At 45.3% G+C, this 19,782-nt stretch overlaps 1 protein-coding gene across 1 annotated transcript in view; it reads right to left on the reverse strand.

Moving 5' to 3' along the window:
- Nucleotides 1-15,697: 15,697 nt before the first annotated feature.
- The window catches only part of LOC122541698 (carbohydrate sulfotransferase 3-like), a 63,372-nt gene continuing 59,287 nt past the window's right edge, over nucleotides 15,698-19,782 (reverse strand). The window contains exon 3 of the mRNA XM_043678587.1: nucleotides 15,698-16,928. Within this exon, the coding sequence (XP_043534522.1) occupies nucleotides 15,698-16,928 (1,231 nt within the window). The remainder of the gene's footprint in view (nucleotides 16,929-19,782) is intronic.

The following is a 19,782-nucleotide window of genomic DNA, read 5'->3' on the forward strand; positions in this document are numbered from 1 at the left end:
TAAAGTTGAAGCTGGGGAACAGCCTTCATTATAGTGAATTGCAGATTGGGCAGAGTAGTTTTCTCATGCACCTATCACAGTCCCAGGCTTGTTACCTATTTCCAGATTTACACATTGTCCACCTGTGCCTAATGTAAAAAGGCTAGCTCTCTTTAGAAACAAAAGCAGAAATTTTTGGAAAAGCAGGTCTGGCAGCATCTGAGGAGAGAAGGTTGATCAGAAGGTGGGTCCAGTGACCTTTCCTCAGAACATTCAAGGAATAAGGCTCTCACTATCTAATCCTCTGATTATCTTTTACGTCTCGATTAAGTCACCTCTTAACCTTCTTGTCCAATGAAAGCAGCCTCAGCTCTCTCAGCCTTTCCTCGTAAAACCTTCCTTCCATTCCCCAGGCAACATCCTAGTAAATCTCCTTTGAACCCTTTGCAAAGCTTCCACATCCTTCCTATAATGCGGTGACCAGAACTGCATGGAATACTCCAGGTCTGCGGCCTTACAGCTGAAGCATGGCCTCTTGGCTCCAAAACTCAATCCTCCTACCAATAAACGGCAACACACCATATGCCTTCTTAACAACCCTCTCAACCTGGGTGGCAACATTCAGGGATTTATGCACCAATTAACACTTCCTAAGGATGCTATTAATTGTTTTAACTGTCCAGGCTTTGCTACGACTACAATTATGACTCGTGCTATAGTAGATCAAGACTCATTAAAATTTGACAGAATCCATGTACACATTAAGGGTAGTCTAGTGGAACTAAGTACCATGTAATTTGTTTCATAATGATTGATGCCTGATGCTAACATGAACCTTGCTTCAAAGCGCGCTACCTCTGGGAAAGCATCATGAACAGTCCACTGCACTGTCTTCCCCATGATTGAGATCAAATCCAATCTTCTTCCCTGTTTTAAACACCTGTTTTATCTGCAGAACATCACCAGCAGCTAAAACATTGAAGGAACAAGATCTAGACTGTGTAATTTCCTCTCTGCACAACTTGTAATTTTCTTCCGCGTGTCATTATTCCAGGCTCCGGACAGAATTTGAAATCAACCCAGCACCACCATACCCAAAAGGATAAATGAAACCGTCTGCATTTTAAAATCACTCCTACACTGGAAGCTGCAGGATCTGCGTATTCAGCCTGAAATCACCAAGCCATTACTATTTACAAAATATCTAAGCTGTTAAGTTTACGGTACTGAAACTCACTTAATCTATCCCTCCCCACTCCATTTGTGTGAATGATATTCACATGTGTCTGCATGTGAGAGAAACATGAAATGTTTTATTAATTTATGCCAGCCCAAGTGCCTTAAAAGCGATCATCTTAAAATCCATAAAATATGCCTGATTGTCTTCTGATCAGACTGTGTTAAAAACTTGCTGAATTGACAAACATATCTATTCCATGATCAGATTTTCTTGCCATTGGGAGGTGATAGCACTGTCCTAATTGCTTAGATAATACTGCTTGCAAGGAAAATTAGATTCACAATGCAGTTTCCTCAAAATCTTGACAGACATTTGTTATAGCACAAATTCCCGCAGTGTTATTTCAATTAACAAAAGCATACAGTTGCTGAACGTGCTGCTGCGTTTGGATTTGATCTATACAAAGCAGAAAGGTTCCTGGTTCCAGTCCTGGTTCATGTCGAGCCAAGTTGTTAGGGAAAATCAATTGGCCTCCATGTGTCTAGGATAGTGAAGTGAAACTCTTTGACAATATGAACTGTGAGGTGGAATAGTTGGGTATTAATGGTTATGTTACTGGATTACTATCGAGAGTCACATTGATGGCTCAAACATATTAACATGGAGAAAATTGCGGGCAGTTATAAGATTTAACAGGTTCATTTATAAACAAAAACAAATCTGTCTGGTAAAATCATAAGTTGTAGTCTTATGATAGACGTCCATGATGCTTTCTCTTTCCCCTGGCTCCTTGCTAAGTGGTATCTCCTGCAATGAAGGTGTGAGGACTGATATGTATTTGTTGTTGAAACAAGATAAAATTCAATAGAACTGGAGTTCAACTCCTTCCACGCTAAACTGTGTAATTTAGTAGAACAAATTAATGGAGTGAGTATAACGTTTCTGAAGCATTGACTCTGATTTCTCTCCACAGGTGCTGCCAGATCTGCTGAGCTTTTCCAACCATTTTTGGTTGTGTTCCTGATTTACAGCATCCACAGTTCTATTGGTTTTCATTCAGCTCTCTTTTAGAGTTGATATGTTTAGGGGCCATCATTCTAAGGCTGAATCCACTTCTGCCACGTTAGATCTGAAAGGGCAACTGAGCAGTGCTCCAGTGTAGTCTCTATTTCTCTCTACAGCCACCAGGCTGCAGTGAGTGAGTTAGAGAAAGAAGTGAATGCAACTGACACGAGGTTACCTTTCACTAAAACCTCGTACTCACTCAAATCCCACACTCCGATGGAATTTGACTTGCCCCTCAGACTCATTGGTCCAACCACAACATCGAAATTCCAACCAAGTTAATGATGCATGCCCCATTTCGATTTGATACACGCTGCTTGGGAGTGAGTTACAATGGAATCCCTACAGTGTGGAAACAGGCCCTTCAGCCCAGCAAGTCCACACCAACCCTCCAAAGAGTAACCCATCCAGACCCATTCCCCTACCCTATACTTACCCCTGATTAATGCACCTAACCTACACATCCCTGAATACTATGGGCAATTAAGCATCGCCAATTCACCTAACCTGCACATCTTTGGATTGTGGGAGGAAACCGGAGCACCCGGAGGAAACCCACGCAGACACAGGGAGAATGTGCAAATGCCTCCACACAGACAGTCGCCCAAGGCGGGAATTGAAGCTGAGTCCCTGGCACTGTGAGGTAGCAGTACTAACCACTGGACACCATGCCACCAGTTGGCAGCTGTGACACTCTTGAGTTACTGGCAGGGCCACACTTATGTTGAATGTTCTCAGCAGGTGTCCTCCCATTAAGGTCTCCCACTGGCACCCCTGAAACCTATGGGGGGGCATTGCCTTTCATTGTCCGAGGATATGGTTGGTGGCACACGACAGCGCTGGTGCTTGCTGATCTCCCTGGCAATGCCTCCTTTCATCTGACATCATTCCAACTGTTAAATACTGAACTGAGGTTCATTCAGACTAACCCCCACCATTTCACTCCGTGCTTGCTGTGTGGTTTTGCAGCTTGCGCCGAAACCTTCTGGTGTCCCAAGCTGTCACTGGAAGAATGTCCTTTTCATTTTCTCTCCTTTACAATGACCTTCCTCGTCTAAAAATCTCTCTGGAAATGTACAGCCTGGCACGATACAGCGAAGGGTGAGATCAGATGTGATCAGAGCAATGTAATTCATTTCTTTTCAATGCTCTGACAGAGAGCTTGCAGAGAAACAACGGTCGAGAAAGCTTTCTTCTCCACTGTAAAACCTTCTAGGCATCGTCATATGGGAATAAGGAGCGCCCCCAACATCCTATTCTAAAGCTACACACCTAAAACATTGAGAAAACCTGTAATAAAGAGAGTTAGGTAAATAATGTAATACCTGTTATCCATTAAGCACTGAAGACACAAATCAAATTTCTCTTTCAGTTCTGAAGGTGTCAGTCGTAGGTTTGGAATGCAGGAATAAAAATGTCTTCAACAATTGTATAGATGCTTGGTGAGCTGGCACCTGGAATATTCTGTGCAACTTCAGTTTCCTTATCTCAGGAGGTGGATGTGCCATGCAGACTGTGCAATAAATGCATTAAAGGTTCCTGTGATAGTGGAACTGTTCCATGGGAAGCACCGGTGTTGGACTGGGATTAGATTCCATACAGTGTGGAAACAGGCCCTTTGGCCCAACAAGTCCACACCGACCCTCCAAAGAGAAACCCACACAGAGCCATTTCCCTCTGACTAATGCAACTAACATGATGGGCAATTTAGCACGGCCAATACACCTAACCTGCACATCTTTAGACTGTGGGAGGAAACCGGAGCAAACCCACGCAGACACAAACAGTTGCCCAAGGCTGTAATTGAACCTGGGACTCTGGTGCTGTGAGGCTGCAGTGCTAACTGCTGAGCCACCATGCTGCCCCGGCCTCTGGATGGATAAAGTCAGAAGTCACATGATACCAGGTTAGAGTCCTTCAAGTTTATTTAAAATCACAAGCTTTCAAAGTGATCAAGTGATCCACCTGACAAAGGAGCAGCACTCCAAAAGCCTGTGATTTCAAATAAACCTGCGAGACTACAACCTGGTGTTGTGTGGAATCTAACCATAACAACCAAGAGAGGGGACTGGTCTTGGATTCTCTAGAGTTCAAAAGCATAAGAAATGATTTCATTGACAGGTTCAAGCTTCTCACCAGCCACCATGGAGTAGATCCAGGAAAGGGTCTCGAACCAGGGGATAGTCTCAGAATAATGGGTAGGATAGAGATTTAGAATTGAGATGCGAGGATGATGAATCTTGAGAATTCTCTCCCCAGGGGTTTACTTAGGCTCAAGGCAGAAAACAATAGACTTCTAGATATTAAAAATATCAAGGGAAATGGGGTTCGTGTGGGAAAATGGCGTTGAGGTTGAAAGTCGAGTGGAAGGAGGCTTGAGGGGCTGAATGGACACCTCCTATCATTTCCTGACTCAAAATGTGCGCTGATTTTCTCTCCACAGATGCAGCCAGTCATGCTGAGTCTTTTCCAGCTCTTTCAACTTTTACGGTTTTTTTTTCAACCACTTATGGGACTGTTACAATTTTCAATTTGTTTCTGCTTTTTACTCCTGACATTTTTTTAAAAATCGATGTAAGTATATTATTAATCAGCGCTATTACATTTGTGTAGGTGATGGCCTAGTGGCATTACCCCTCGACTATTAATCGTGAGACTCAGATTACATGCTGGGGACCCAGGTTCAAATCTAGCCATGGCAGATGGTGCAATTTAAGTCCAATTAAAAATTTGGAATGAAGAGTCTAATGATGACTGTGAATTCATTGCTGATTGTTGGGAAAAACCCATCTGGTTTGTTGATGCCCTTTAGGGAAGGAAACTGCCCCATCCTTATCTAGTCTGATCGACATGTACCTCCAGATCTACAGCAATGTTCACCCTGGAAAAGTCTGAAGTCATTCATCTTAGAAGTTGAATTTGAATGCAGAATACAGAGTGAAATGCAAGTGGAGTGTGGAGCAACAGAGGGATCTTGGGGTCCATGTCCATAGATCCCTCAAAGTTGCCACCCGAGTTCATAGGGTTGTTAAGAAGGCACATGGTGTCATAGAGTCATAGAGATGTACAGCATGGAAACAGACCCTTCGGTCCATGCTGTACATGCTGATCATTCGGTCAATATGATCATGGCTGATCATCCTTAATCAGTATCCTGTTCCTTGATTCCACGATCCTTGAGAGCTCTATCCAACTCTTTCTTAAATGAATCCAGAGACTGGGCCTCCACTGCCCTCTGGGGCAGAGCATTCCACACAGCCACCACTCTCTGGGTGAAGAAGTTTCTCCTCATCTCTGTCCTAAATGGCCTACCCCGTATTTTTAAGCTGTGTCCTCTGGTTCGGCACTCACCCATCAGCGGAAACATGTTTCCTGCCTCCAGAGTGTCCAATCCTTTAATAATCTTAAATGTCTCAATCAGATCCCCTCTCAGTCTTCTAAGCTCAAAGGTATACAAGCCCAGTCGCTCCAGTCTTTCAGCGAAAGGTAGTCCCACCATTCCAGAAATTGACCTTGTGCACTCTCTCAATAGCCAGAATGCCTTTCCTCAAATTTGGAGACCAGAACTGCACACAGTACTCCAGGTGCGGTCTCAACAGGGCCCTGTACAGCTGCAGAAGAACCTCTTTGCTTCTATACTCAATCCCTCTGCTATTAGCCTTCTTCACTACCTGCTGTACATGCATGCTTACCTTCATTGACTGGTGTACAAGAACACCCAAATCTCTTTGTACTGCCCCTTTACCTAAATTGATTCCATTTAGGTAGTAATCCGCCTTCCAGTTCTTGCCACCAAAGTGGATAACCATACATTAAAATTGGAGTCATAGAGTCGTAGAGATGTCCACATGGAAACATACCCTTCGATCCAAACCGTCCATGCTGAACAGATATCCCAATCCAATCTAGTCCCACCTGCCAGCACCCAGCCCATATCCCTCCAAACCCTTCCTATTCAGATACCCATCCAAATGCCTCTTAAATGTTACAATTGTACCAGCCTCCATCACATCCTCTGGCAGCTCATTCCATACACGTACCACCCTCTAAGTGAAAAAGTTGCCCCGTAGGTCTCTTTTATATCTTTCCCCTCTCACCCTAAACCTATGCCCTCTAGTTCTGGACTCCCCGACCCCAGGAAAAAGACTTTGTCTATTTATCCTATCCATGCCCCTCATAATTTTGTAAACCTCTATAAGGTCACCCCTTTTAAATTGCTGTTGTTTTGACTTTTTTTTCCCAAAGTTCCAAAACAATGCAACAGCATATAAAACAGTAATTGTTGCTCCTGGAATTCAAGGAAATCAGATCCAACACCTAAAATACCTCATAAAAAGGAGCAGCTCTTACAGCCAGAAATTTTTCCCATCCTCCATCTTGGATTACCCTGTTGGCTTTCATTAGCGGGGGATTGGGGTTAAGAGCCACAGGGTTATGCTGCAGCTCTATAGAGCCCTGGTTAGACCACATTTGGAATATTGTGTTCAGTTCTGGTCGCCTCATTATAGGAAGGATGTGGAAGCTTTAGAGAGGGTACTAGGGAGATTTACCAGGATGCTGCCTGGATAGAGGGCATGTCTTATGGAGAAAGGTTGAGGGAGCTAAGAGTTTTCTCATTGGAGCGAATAAGAGTGAGAGGTGACTTGGTACAGGCGTACAAGATGATGAGAGGCATAGATAGAGTGGATAGCCAGAGACTTTTTCCCAGGGCGGAAATGGTTATCATGAGGGTGCATAATTTTAATGTGATTGGAGGAAGGTTTAGGTGTAATGTCAGAGGTAGGTTCTTTACACAGAGAGTGGTGGGTGCGTAGAATGCACTGCCAGCAGTGATAGTAGAGTCAGATACATTAGGGACATTTAAGCGACTCTTGGATTGGCACATGGATGATAGTACAATGAAGGGTACGTAGGTTAGATTGATCTTCGAGTAGGATGAAAGGTTAGCACAACATCAAGGGCTGAAGGGCCTGTACTGTGCTGTATGTTCTAATGTGGTTAACTCTTAACTGCCCTCTGAGAAATTAGGGATGGGGTAATAAATCACAGCCCAGCAGTGACACCCTTAGTAAGGGAAACAAAATCTCAACAGATAAAGACGTCATTGACTGTGTGACGTGCACCCAAGGTGTCACAAGTAATAAGGTAGTTGGAGCTACCCGTGAACAGATTTCGGAAACTCCTTTTAGGGACAAGCATGCCTTGAATTTAAAGGAGAGTGGGGTGGACAGTCCTCGAGATTTTTGTTTTAGGAGGCAGGTGGAGTTCCAGAACTTAGCACCAATAAGCAGCTGAAGGCAGAGAGTGATGAATATTGGGGAAGCACAGGAGGTTAGGAATGGAGGAGAGCTAAGATCTTTGATGGTCCTCAGGCTGAAGGGCATTACAGAGCCACTGAAAGGATGTTACTAAGACACTCAGGGATGATGGCGAGAAATATCCTTCAGCAGAATTGGAGGAACAATAGTTGAGCGTTACAAGTAGAGACAGTCCACTCTTTAAGAAAACAAAATGGCATTCGACAGATTTCTGAGTCAGAGGAGGTGGAGTAGCATTCCCAACCCCTATTGAACACCCAAAAATGTTTTACTAACTGGGCATCTCCTGGTCCCTGACCCAAGTTTTGCAAAATTCCCGAACTGTAGTCAGCAACAGTGCTCCCTACTTGAGCTTAAAATGATGTTGAGTCCAAATGATGTCAGCATGCCTTGACCTTCAAATATTCACAAGGCATTCATCTGACTGTGAAGATTGTAATCTGCTCTGAAGACCTAGTGGTTTCCAACCCTCCAGGAATGTCCTGGAGTCCCCTGGTATTGAAGATTAATATTCAGAGTACTGCACGAACTCAGGGCCACACCTAAATCATAGGAGCATTAAGAGTGATCGTGTCGATTTTTATTTCCTTGGCACGCATTCATTTATTAGTTAAATGAAGAGGAAGATGATGGTCAAAACTCAACAAAACAGGAAGCTAGGGTGGGGCACATATGTGTATTCAGCATCAAATGGTCAGTTGGAAGATCACGTGATGAAACCTCCTGGAATATGTTGGAAGTATTTCTGACACCTCTAACAATCCCAGAAACTGGAACATGAGTGTAGTGGCAATGGGGTGGCCATTTATTTGTCCTTTTTGATCTCCTGCAAGCCTTTTGGTGTGGTATGTGGGGATGCAGCCATTTTGGTTCATTTTGAATCAATACATCAATTGATTTACCTTGACTTACAATTCCAAAACTTCTCCCACCTTGAGTATTGCTAGAAAGGGACAGACGCGTTGGCAAAGCTTTCCATCTCGCAGTCATCCGGTATGAAGTGCAAGAAGAACAAAACCTCAAAGGGAACAACAATTTACACCGTATGCGAAGAGGATGCTGATTGGTGATTGGTAAGTGGGGGTAAGATTAGTGTTGTGGTAATGACTCTAGTGGAGTAATTCTGGCACCATGCTCTGAGGATGTGAGTTCAATGACCAAATCTGGAAATGAAGCTAGTTTTAATGATGAAGCCCATAATCTAGCATTGATTGTTACACAGGTCCTATCTTGTTCACTAATACCCTTTAAAGAAGGAAATCTGCCATCTTTATATGGCCCAGTTTATATGTAACTCCGTGCTCACAGCAATATGTCTGACTCAATTGCTCTCAAGGGCAATTAAAGACGGGTAATAAATGTTGGCCTTATATATAGAATATAGAAAAAAAAATCAAGTTCTTCTTGATATGTTTGCTCATGGCACCACACTGACCAATGCAGAGACAACTTGATAAATTAGCTTCGTTGACTGGAGTGAATGTGAATCCTGCCTCTGGAATATTGGGCACTAGACTTCGCGTACACTCACTTCTCAAAGGACATTGGTACACTGAAGAATATTCAAAGATTGAATTTGTGATTCAAGATGTTTAAAAAAAATCCATTAACGAATGGAATCCAACTACTTGGTATTCATCTGGATTGGAAATATGGCCAACAGGGAGCATGGTCCACTGATAAAGGGCAAAGTGATGTGGAGGTGGTAGATTCAACTGGGCTGGTAGATCTAAACACACGAGCAAAGCTTCAGCAAGCTTCTTGTCTCTCTAATTCATAGCTGCATGGAATTGATTCCCATTCAAAGTACTTAAAGCTGTTAACGTCTCTGAAGCAAACTGGGCAAAGTAGGGTGTGGAGTGGCACAGTGGTAGTGTCCCTGCCTCTAATCCATGAGGCCCGGGTTTGAGGCCCTACCTGTTCCAGTGGTGCGTAATAACATCTCTTAACAGGTTGATTGCAAAGTGGGAGAAGTAGGTGACACCGAGAACAGAGCCTGACACCTTTTGATGACGTAACGACAGCTTAGATCCTCTTCACCGACTGAAGAGGTTACCCAGGAGACAGTGAGGTCTGCAGATGCTGGAGATCAGAGCTGAGAGTGTGTTACTGGAAAAGCACAGCAGGTCAGGCAGCATCCGAGGAGCAGGAAAAATCGACGTTTCAGGCCGGAGCCCTTCTTCAGGAATGCTCTTCAGGAAGGGGTTATCCCTCCTCTGTCAGTCACCTCCTATACAGCCGCGATCTGTTGGGCGGTACTACAGGAAATTGCCCTCAATTTCCTTCTTTAAAGGGTATTAGTGAACAAGACAGAACTTATTCACAGGTAACAATAGCAAAGCACGCCCCCAGTCTGCCCCTCCAAGTACTCAAAACAGTTTGCCACGGAATTGACAAGTTTCTGTCAACATTTCCACTGCAAACAGCTTCCTTCAACAGAAATAAGCAATCACAAATTCAGCAGTTAAGATTCCCGTTTCAGAGCCCTTTCCTTAAAAAAAAGAGGGCAAAGTTGGCATTTGTCACTCATTCCTCGTGGCTCGTCAACACATTGGCTCCTGGGTCATCTCGACAGGCAATTAAGAGCGAGCTACATTGTTGTGGGTTAGGAGTCACATTTGGGCCAGGTTAGATCTTTCCCGAAAGGAACACTAAATGAACCAGATGTGACTTTATGACAGATTACCAGATCCCAAGAATTTGAGCCTAGGGTTTTTGGATCACTGATCCACTGACATTATCACTACGTCACTGTCCTCCTGCTGTGTGGTAGGAGATCTTTATTTCATCCATTCACATGATTTGGGCATTGCAGACTAGGGCAGTGATTATTGACTGTCATTAGTCGCCCAGGAGGCAACTGAGAGTGAACCACATTGCTGTGGGTGTGGAGTCACATGTAGGCCAGCCCAGATAACAACTGCAGATTCCCCTCCTTATTGGATTTTTGGACTGGATGAATTTTTAACAATAATTGACAGTGGTTACAACCTTACCACTATTCTCAATGGCTAATGTTCCCAATTTTACTGAATATTTTTATTCATTTGTGGGACTTGGGTGTTGCTGGCTGGCCAGCGTTGATAGCCCATCCCTATTTGCCCTTGAGAAGGTGGTGGTGAGCTGTCTACTTGAATCACTGCAGTCCACTTGCTATGGGTTGACCCACAATGCCTTTAGGGAGGGAATTCCAGGATTTTGACCCAACGACTGTAAAGGAATGGCAGTATATTTCCAAGTCAGGGTGGAGATTAGCTTGGAGGGCAACTTGCAAGTGGTGGTGTTTCCAAGTCGCTGCTGCCCTGTCAGGGCGTCAGGAGGTGAGTTATTTGCCGCAGTATCCCTAGTCTCTGACCTGCACTTGTAGCCACTGTGTTTATGTGGTGAGTCCACTTGAGTTTCTGGTCAATGGTAAGTACAAGTGGGGGGATTCAGTGATGGTAATACCATTGAATGTCAAGGGGTGGTGGTTAGAGTGTCTCTTATTGGTGATGGTCATTGTCTGGCATTAGTGTGGCGCGAATGTTAATTTGCCACTAGTTGGCCCAAGCCTGGATCTTGTCCAGAAGTTTAAGCACAGACTGCTTCAGTATCTGAGGAGTTGTGAATGGTGCTGAATACTGTGCAATCATCGGTGAACATCCCCACTTCTGACCTTATGACAGAGGGAAGGTCATTGATGAAGCAGCTAAAGATTGTTGGGCCTAGGACACTACCCTGAGGGACTCCTGCAGAGATGTCCTGGAGCTGAGATGTCTGACCCTCCACATCTACAACAATCTTCCTTTGTGCCAGGTATGATTCTAACCAGCAGAGTGTTTGCCCCCTGATACCATTGATTCCAGTGTTGCCAGGGCTCCTTGATGCATACTCGGTCAAATGTGGCCTTGGTGTCAAGGGCTGTCACTCTCACCTCACCTCTGGAATTCAGCTCTTTTGTCCACATTTGAACCAAGGCTGTAATGAGGTCAGGAGCTGAGTGACCCTGGCGAAACCCAAACTGGGCGTCGCTGAGCAGGTTATTGCTGAGCAGGTGCTGCTTGATAGCGCTGTTGATGACCCCTTTCATCATTTTGCTGATGATAGAGAGTAGACTGGGCAGTAATTAGTCGGGTTGGATTCGTCCTGCTTTTTGTATACAGGACATACCTGGCCAATTTTCCACATTGGAGCTTGCATGTTCTCTCACTGTCTGTGCGGGTTTCCTCTGGGTGCTCCAGTTTCCTCCCACATTCCAAAGATGTGCAGGTTAAAGGAATTGACCGTGCTAAATTGCTCATAGTGCTCAGGGATGTGCAGGCTAGGTGGGCTAGCCATGGGAAATGCAGGGTTACAGGGATAGGGTAGAGGGATGGGTCTGGGTGGGGAGCTCTTTGGAGACCCGGTGTGGACTGGATTAGCCAATAGCCTACTTTCAGTCTATAGGGATTCTATTAAGTGATCGGAAATTCTCTGGGCTAGGAAGGATGGCAAGCATTGGACAGGACCTTAAACCATCAGCAAGACTGCAAGTACAGGCAAGTTGAGTGAAACAGCAGTCGTTTAATGACTTATTAGCCATGTTACAAAGGTTGTTCCCAACTGCAGGTACAGCTCAAAGAAACACCGTATTTGAAGCTAACCTCAGACTCCTACATCCACAGTGTGCTCTCAAGCTCTGCAAGCCAGCTGCAGAGCGACTCTTCGATTCACCTTGTCAAGGAGTCACAGCCAACACAAACATGAGGTAAAACAGGTGTACTCTCACAATTAGCATGGGTCTGAGCTTGGAACGATGAAAAACGAAGACTGCACTTTTGTGTTGCTCTGATTATCAGGAACCATTTAACCGTAAATGAAAACCAACCCGACAGGTTCGGCAAGCTCTGTCCCATCGTCGCACTCACGCGGCTGAGCGGATGACCCACAGCCTGAGAACATGGTCCAGAGAAGACAGCTCTGTGATCGAACTCTCCCCAGCTGCAACACCGAGAAACCCCCGCCATCTCATGAGGAACCGTCAGATCAGCAGGTCAGAGTTCACGGGAGGGAACCCTCGTAAGGTCAAATATAAGCACATTTTTTTTGATAAATACATACAGCTTTGAGGCACTCCGAGTAAAGTGCTGTGAGAAGAGGTGGGGCATGAAGACCTGTAAAGGCTTAAACAGTTACAAATTGTTTCCTAAGAAGGACAAAATTTTTAAAAAACACAATTTTAAATAAAAGAAGCACTGTGCAATTAAACCACACTGTTCCATAATCAATAAGCTGCTAACTCCATTGGTCCAAGAATGAATATAGGGCTCTCAATTTGGGACCTTTCTTAAACTCCAAGATCCTAGCCAATTGGTTGTGGTTTTGGAATGTGCTTCCTAAGGCTTGTTGGAGAGCAGCTTCCGAATGATCACAGTTTTTTTGCTCATTCACCCACTTAAGCAGGGACTGTGAAGACAGTGAGTGTAGTGTGACATTGGATGTTAAATGGTGAAATTTGAATCCAATTTTAAAAATCTGCTTTCAGCAGTCTAATAATGTCTATGAAAGCAGTGTTGGGGAAAACATCCAGTTGGTTCACTAGGGAAAGAAGCTGCCATCCTTACCTGGTCTGGCCTACACGTGACTCCAGACCCACAGCATTGTGGTTGACCCTTAACCGCCCTCTGAGCAATTAAGGACAGGTATTGAATGCTTGTCTGGTCAGTGGTGCCTTCATCCCATGAATGAATTTTAAGGAATGTGGACTGATCATTTGTCAACTACAATGCCATTACTCTCTTGTATTCTAGACAGAAAACTGGGCCTTATGAAAGATCAAACCAATGATCTGACCATTGTTGCGTATTTTAACTGAACTATTGCAATTTAAATGACTGCCTGTTTGACCAAGCAAATAAATCTGAACCCAACGGACACTATCCCACTTAATGCATCACCGTGGCATGTCAGACATCGCATGGTATGATGGTACAGTGGTTATATTATGGGGCAAGTTACTCAGAGGCCTGAGCTAATGGCCTGGGCTCAGATCCCCACCACAATAACTAGAAATTAAAATTCAATTGAGAAAATGACATGAAATTTGTGGATTATCATGAAAATCCATTTGGTTCACTAATGTCCTTCAGGGAAGGGGAGCTTCAATTTTTACCTGGTCCACGTGACTCCAGAACCACAGCAATGTAGCGTGGCATGGTGGTTCAGTGATTAGCACTGCTGCCTCACAGCGCCAGGGACCTAGGTTCGATTCCAGCCTTGGATGACTCTCTGTGTGGAGTTCCCCCGTGTCTGTGTGGGTTTCCTCCGGGTGCTCTGGTTTCCTCCCAAAGTCCAAAGATGTGCAGGTCGGGTGAATTGGCCATACTAAATTACCCATAGTGTTCAGGAATGTGTAGGTTAGGTGCATTAGACAGGGGAAATGTAGAGGAGGGGAATGGATCTGGATGGGTTACCCTTTGGAGGGTCAGTGTGGACTTGTTGGGCCTGTTTCCACACTGTAGGGATTCTATGATTCAATGACTCTTAAGTGCCCTTAGATATGGGGAACAGGACACAGCTGGATTCAAGAAGGTGATTTGCCACCAACCTCGAGGGACATTAGGAATGGGCACCACATACTGCCAGGGATGCCCATGTTCCATGGATGTAAAAACAAGGCCCTCTTCTCTATTTCACATTCAGTGTATACAGGCACGGCACAGATTTCTGTCGGAATGGATTGGTATGTCCCAATAATCTAAAGGACAGAGCAGGCGTCAAAGTTCCAAAGGGAAGTGTAGCAGAACCTATCTCACTGGGCGTCACGAGGCTGGGGAGATAACAATCTGGTGAGTTAAGACGGAATCCAGCGAAATGCAACTTTCACTTTTAAAAATCGGGCAGAGTTTGACACTTCTGTATCGCCATCACTCCAAATCTCATCCTTGGATGGGCAGGTTTGGTTAAAATCGGCACTCTGTGTTAGCACTGCAATAGGAATTTCTCAAACCAGCTCCCCGTACCAGACTGATGAACATAACTAGCACTGAGAATACCAGCGAAACTCAGCAGGTCTGGCAACATCTGCGGAGAAAGTTAACGTTTTGAGTCCAGTATGACTTTCTTCACAATACCATAACCACTCAACCAGAGGCACTGAGTTGGGAGGTCTCTTGACTAATGGTGATCGGTTGTTCCTGGAGCAGTACATGGAGTGTAACATGAAGGTAGGGTTCAATTCTTGGCATGTGTCCCCGGCCTGAGCCTGTACTTGATGCTTCTCGGGGCCTCTGGTTATCTTCAGATCATGCTTAACACCCTGAGAATGAGCGGGAACCTCATAAAATCAAAATGAAGCATTTTGTCTGTGTAACCAATTCATTCTTGGACCAGTGTGTGCTCTCCTACATAGATTACAATAGCACCTAGGCAGACATAAATGTTCAAATAGAACATATGCCAGAGTTATCCTGCTCAGACACACAGAAACTCCCACCTACACCCATTTAGAAAGAAATCAAATGCTATTTTCCTGCTTGCAAAACAAAAAAAATTGGCAGACCCCAAAAATGTAGATCTAAAACCTCAAACGTAGACTGCAACCCCCTCAAATGTAACCCCAAATGTAAAATTCATTCTCAAAAATAGAATCTTCATGTCCTAAAGCCAACTGCATACTCGGATGAAAAGACTGCTTGAAATTCTATTAAAATATTCTATAAGTTAAAACTGAAGTGAATTCAAGCCCTTTCCTATAATTCGATAATTCAATCTAAAGGCAAAATTCAATACAAATAAGATTAAGTTTGTCTGTGTCCCACCCCTACTCTAACACCACACTAAATCTTTATAAAATCAAGTCATAAAAATATTTTTTTTTCTCTCCTTAATAAATAAATCTCTCATTTTGTATGTGATTAATAAATCTGTGTTCCCATTGTCAACTGTTTTTCTGGCGTCTGTTTCACAATTTGCGGGTGCCTCCAAAAGACCATTGCACATCTCGGGTTTGTCCTGCACCTTATTGTGTTGTGTTGTTGCAGGAAGTCAGAGCAGGAATCTGAAAGTCTACGAATTATGCTGCGGTTTCCAGCCAGTCACCGGCCAGATGCCTGGCTTTCCCCAGTTGCCCCTCCACCCCCACTTGCGCCAACCTTGCCACCCTCCCACCCCTTCAACCCTCACCCGCCTCCCCGGGTTAAGCCATCCCAAAGTGTCTCCTGTCTTCCAGCAGGCTGGCGGAGCGGTTGGCCAGAGTCTCCGCGTCCCTGACCAGCTTGTAGCCGAAGAGCTTCATGGTGGGCTCGCACACCTTCTGGACCACCTCGGCGATCTTGAAGGGCAGGGCGAGCCGCCACTTCTCGAACTGCTCCGAGGAGTTCTTGTGCGTCGAGTAGAGGTTGTCACTGCCGGGAGAGCTCTGGGTGTTGATGTGGATCCACTTCTTGACCTCCGGGGTGATGGAGATGCCGGCGAAGCGGTACATCTCGTGGGCTCGCTTCACGGGCTCCAGGGCGACGTCCTCATAGCGCATCAGCAGGAAGCGGTCCTTGAGCCAGGCGGGCTGGCTGAGGCCTAGCTGGGCCGACGCCCGCAGGCTCTCGCAGTTGCCGCGCAGCTTGGCGAGCTCCTCGTCATCGGGCACCACCCCCTGATCGGCCCACTTCTTCCAGGCCTCGTACTTGCCGGGGAAGGCCACCATGCGGGAGGCCAGCACGGCGCGGGGGTCGCGCACCAGCTGGATGACCCGCAGGTCGATACGCAGGTCCTCCACCAGCGGCCGCAGGAACTCCAGCTGCCGCAGGCGCACCGTCTTCATGGCCACGTGCTGCTTCTGGCGGCAGGCCTGCGTCGCCAGCGTCAGGTTGAGGAGGCCGCAGCGGCGCAGGCGGCACGGGAAGCGCTCACTGGAGCCGCCGCCCCCACGCTTGGGCGGCGTGCAGACCGCGCCCTCGCACAGTGAGCGGCTGGAGCCGCGCCGGAAGAGGAAGGCGGTGACGTGGCGCTCGGGCATGGGCAGCAGGAAGTTCTCCAGCACGTACAGGTCGCACAGCAGCAGCTGCTGCACCACGTCGCGGTAGACGATGGACGAGGCCACCGCGTTGGCGCCCTTCGGCTCAAATGTCACCGTCCTCTCCACGTGCCACAGGGGCTCGAAGAGGTAGAAGATGTCGCTGTTCTGGTTGAAGAACTCGCCCACAAAGGACGAGCCGGTCCTGGTCGTCGCCATCAGGATGAGGTGCCTCCTGCCCGAAGGCCCACCCAAGTCCTCCCACTTGACGGCCGCCCGTGGCGATGCGCAGTTCAGCACAAACGAGCTGGTGCCAGCGAGAAGGGAGTCATTCTCCGTCAGGGCCCGGGCTGAAATGCTGCTGTTAAACCCCACCAAGTCAACCGGCGGGAATTTCAACGTTAGCTTGTCGGAAACCCTGAAAAATAAAGCAGATCTCTGTATGAATAGAGGAAAAGCATTTGATCTTCTGAACTCAATTAACTCAGTTGACTGGTTCGTTGGTTCACAGAGCAGTGTGATGCCAACAGCGTGGGTTCAATACCCATGAGGTTACCATGAAGGACTGTCCTTCTCAACCTCTTCCCTCACCTGAGGTATGATGGCCCTCAGGTTAAATCACCACCAGTTGTTTGTCTCTCCAATGACAGAGCGGCCCCTTTGGTCTGGGAAGACTATGGTGGCATAACAACAATTAACTGTGCGTTCGGGAAAAACAACGGAGGTGAGGGATGGATTCATTTGCATGGAAAATTCGAAAGTCAAAGGTAAAGTGTAAAACTGCAGGCTAGTGATGGGGCTGATGGTTACCAGGAATTAAAAAGAATAGACTGAAAGTGTAACCAGACGGCTCAGGTTTAAGGTGAGAGGGGAAAGATTTAAAAGAGACCTGAGGGGGCAATTTTTTCCATGCAGAGGGTGGTTCATGTGTGCAATGAACTGCCAGAGGAAGTGCTAGAGGTGGGTGCAATTACAGTTAAAAGACTACATGGATAGGAAATGTTTAAAGGGAAATGGGCCAAACACAAGCAAATGAGACAAGTTCTGTTTTGGAGATCAGGGCAGCATGGATGAGCGAATGTCACATTGCACCAAGAAGCCAGAACGAATGTAGGGAAATTTCATGATGGAACGACCTTTATATCTTAATGCAGGAATGGTTTGGAATGTGGTGGATGAACTGAAGCCATAAAGCGAGGTAAATGAAAATGAGCTCATCGCCATTGTGGATACAAGGGGATCAGAACTGGAACTTAACATTCAGGGATATTTAACATTTCGGGGGGACAGTAGGGATGGAAAGGTGGTGAGGTAGCACTGCTAATAAGAGATGAAATGAGGACAGTTGTGAGAGTCAATCTAGGCAGTTTAGATTCCATTTGGACAGAGGTGAAACAGGAAGGGAAAGAAGACATTGCTAGGAGTCGTGAACAGACCTCCAAACTGTAACCAGTCTATGGGAAAGGCTACAAACTAACAAATAATAGGAGCATGTAAAAAGAACAGAGCATTAATTATGGATAATTAAGCTTCATGTTGATTAGGTTAATCACATTGGAAAACAGTAACTACAATAACAAATTCACAGAGGCATCAGGGATACTTTCTGAGAGCAATGTGGTACCCTCCATTCTGTAGGAACTGTTCCAGACTCTATAGAACCTTGGATGATGACCACCAATGCATCCCCTCTGTCTGGGTCCACCAGTACTCTGTGATATTGATTATCAGGCCCGAGGGATTTATTTGCCTTCAATTGCCCAACCCCATTTTCTAAATAATACTGACTTTCTCACTAAACCCTGGGTTCCTTTGGTACGCTATCTATCTCCTCCTTTGTAAACACAGAACCAAAGTATGGTATTTAGTTGGTCAGCCATTTTTTTTTTGCTCCTGATTATAAATTCCTCCGTTCCTCATCGTGAAAGATCTACATTTGTCTTTTACAGTCGGTTTTTATGTTCCTCACAAGCTCCAACTCCATTTTCCCTTTCTTAATGGCTCCTTTTTGTCTTACTTTCCTGAATTCTAAAGTGCTGCCACTCCTCAGGTCTGTTGTATTTTTCTGGCCAAATTGTATGTCTCCCCCTTGGGTCTAACACTTGCAAGCCACTTGCAAACACTTCCCATTTTACTTTTGAACACAGATTGATCAATTGCTGCAACTTGCAATTGTTGCAAATAGGTGATGAATCCTTGAGAGTTAAGACAATCTCGTGGTTACATCCTGTGATTACTAATGCAGCTATCTGTGATTTCAAATCTCATTGTATTTGTTTGAAGATATGCAAACTGAGAGCCAAATGGCTTGTGTAACTAAACATTCTCCACTAAAATAATGTCTAAGAATAAAACTGGATAGAGAAATCTGCCTAGCGACAGGCAATGAATACTGGCCTCGTTAATGAGGAGAAAAATAAATTCTGGACACATGGTATTCCAAATGGAATCTATTGATAGACTAGTGTTAATCCTGGAATAAATTGATAGATTGAGGTTACATTGAACATAAACCAAACAATGATTGACATTTACCACAATTAGAGCTGAAAAATGTGTTACTGGAAAAGCGTAGCAGGTCAGGCAGCATCCAAGGAGCAGGAGAATCGACGTTTCGGGCATAAGCCCTTCTTCAGGAATTCCTGAAGAAGGGCTCATGCCCAAAACGTTGATTCTCCTGCTCTGTGGATGCTGCCTGACCTGCTGCGCTTTTCCAGCAACACATTTTTCAGCTCTGATCTCCAGCATCTGCAGTCCTCACTTCCTCCTAGTTGATTTACCACAATGAGTCAAGTGGTATCTGAACAAGGAAGTGTAAAGGCTCACACTAAGGGTGTGCCTTTCACCACATCTTTTGAGTAAATTAGTTTCAGTCACGGTTTACTGAAGTTGTTCAAATAAAATGTGTTCATCAACATCCTCCTGGTTCAAGCAGCCTTACTGTCTATAGCACATCTGTGTGGTCTATATCAAGGGCTCACACTGACAGTAGGAATGGGAAAAGGCTTCAGTTTGGATAGGAACAGGATGAGGCCATTCAGCCCCTCAATTCTGCTATACCTTTAAATTGATCCAGCTAGATCTGTAACTTAAACTCATCAGAAATAGGGACAAACAGTAGGCTGTTCAACCCCTCAAGGCGCCTCTACCAATCAATAGGATCATTTGATTTGATTTGTTATTGGCACATGTACTGAAATACGGTGAAAAGTATTGTTTTGCGTGTTTCCAGACAAATCATAAGTATATCAGGGTAATAGAACAGAATGCAG

This window comes from Chiloscyllium plagiosum, chromosome 38 (assembly GCF_004010195.1).
Source record: "Chiloscyllium plagiosum isolate BGI_BamShark_2017 chromosome 38, ASM401019v2, whole genome shotgun sequence".
Lineage (NCBI taxonomy): Eukaryota > Metazoa > Chordata > Chondrichthyes > Orectolobiformes > Hemiscylliidae > Chiloscyllium > Chiloscyllium plagiosum.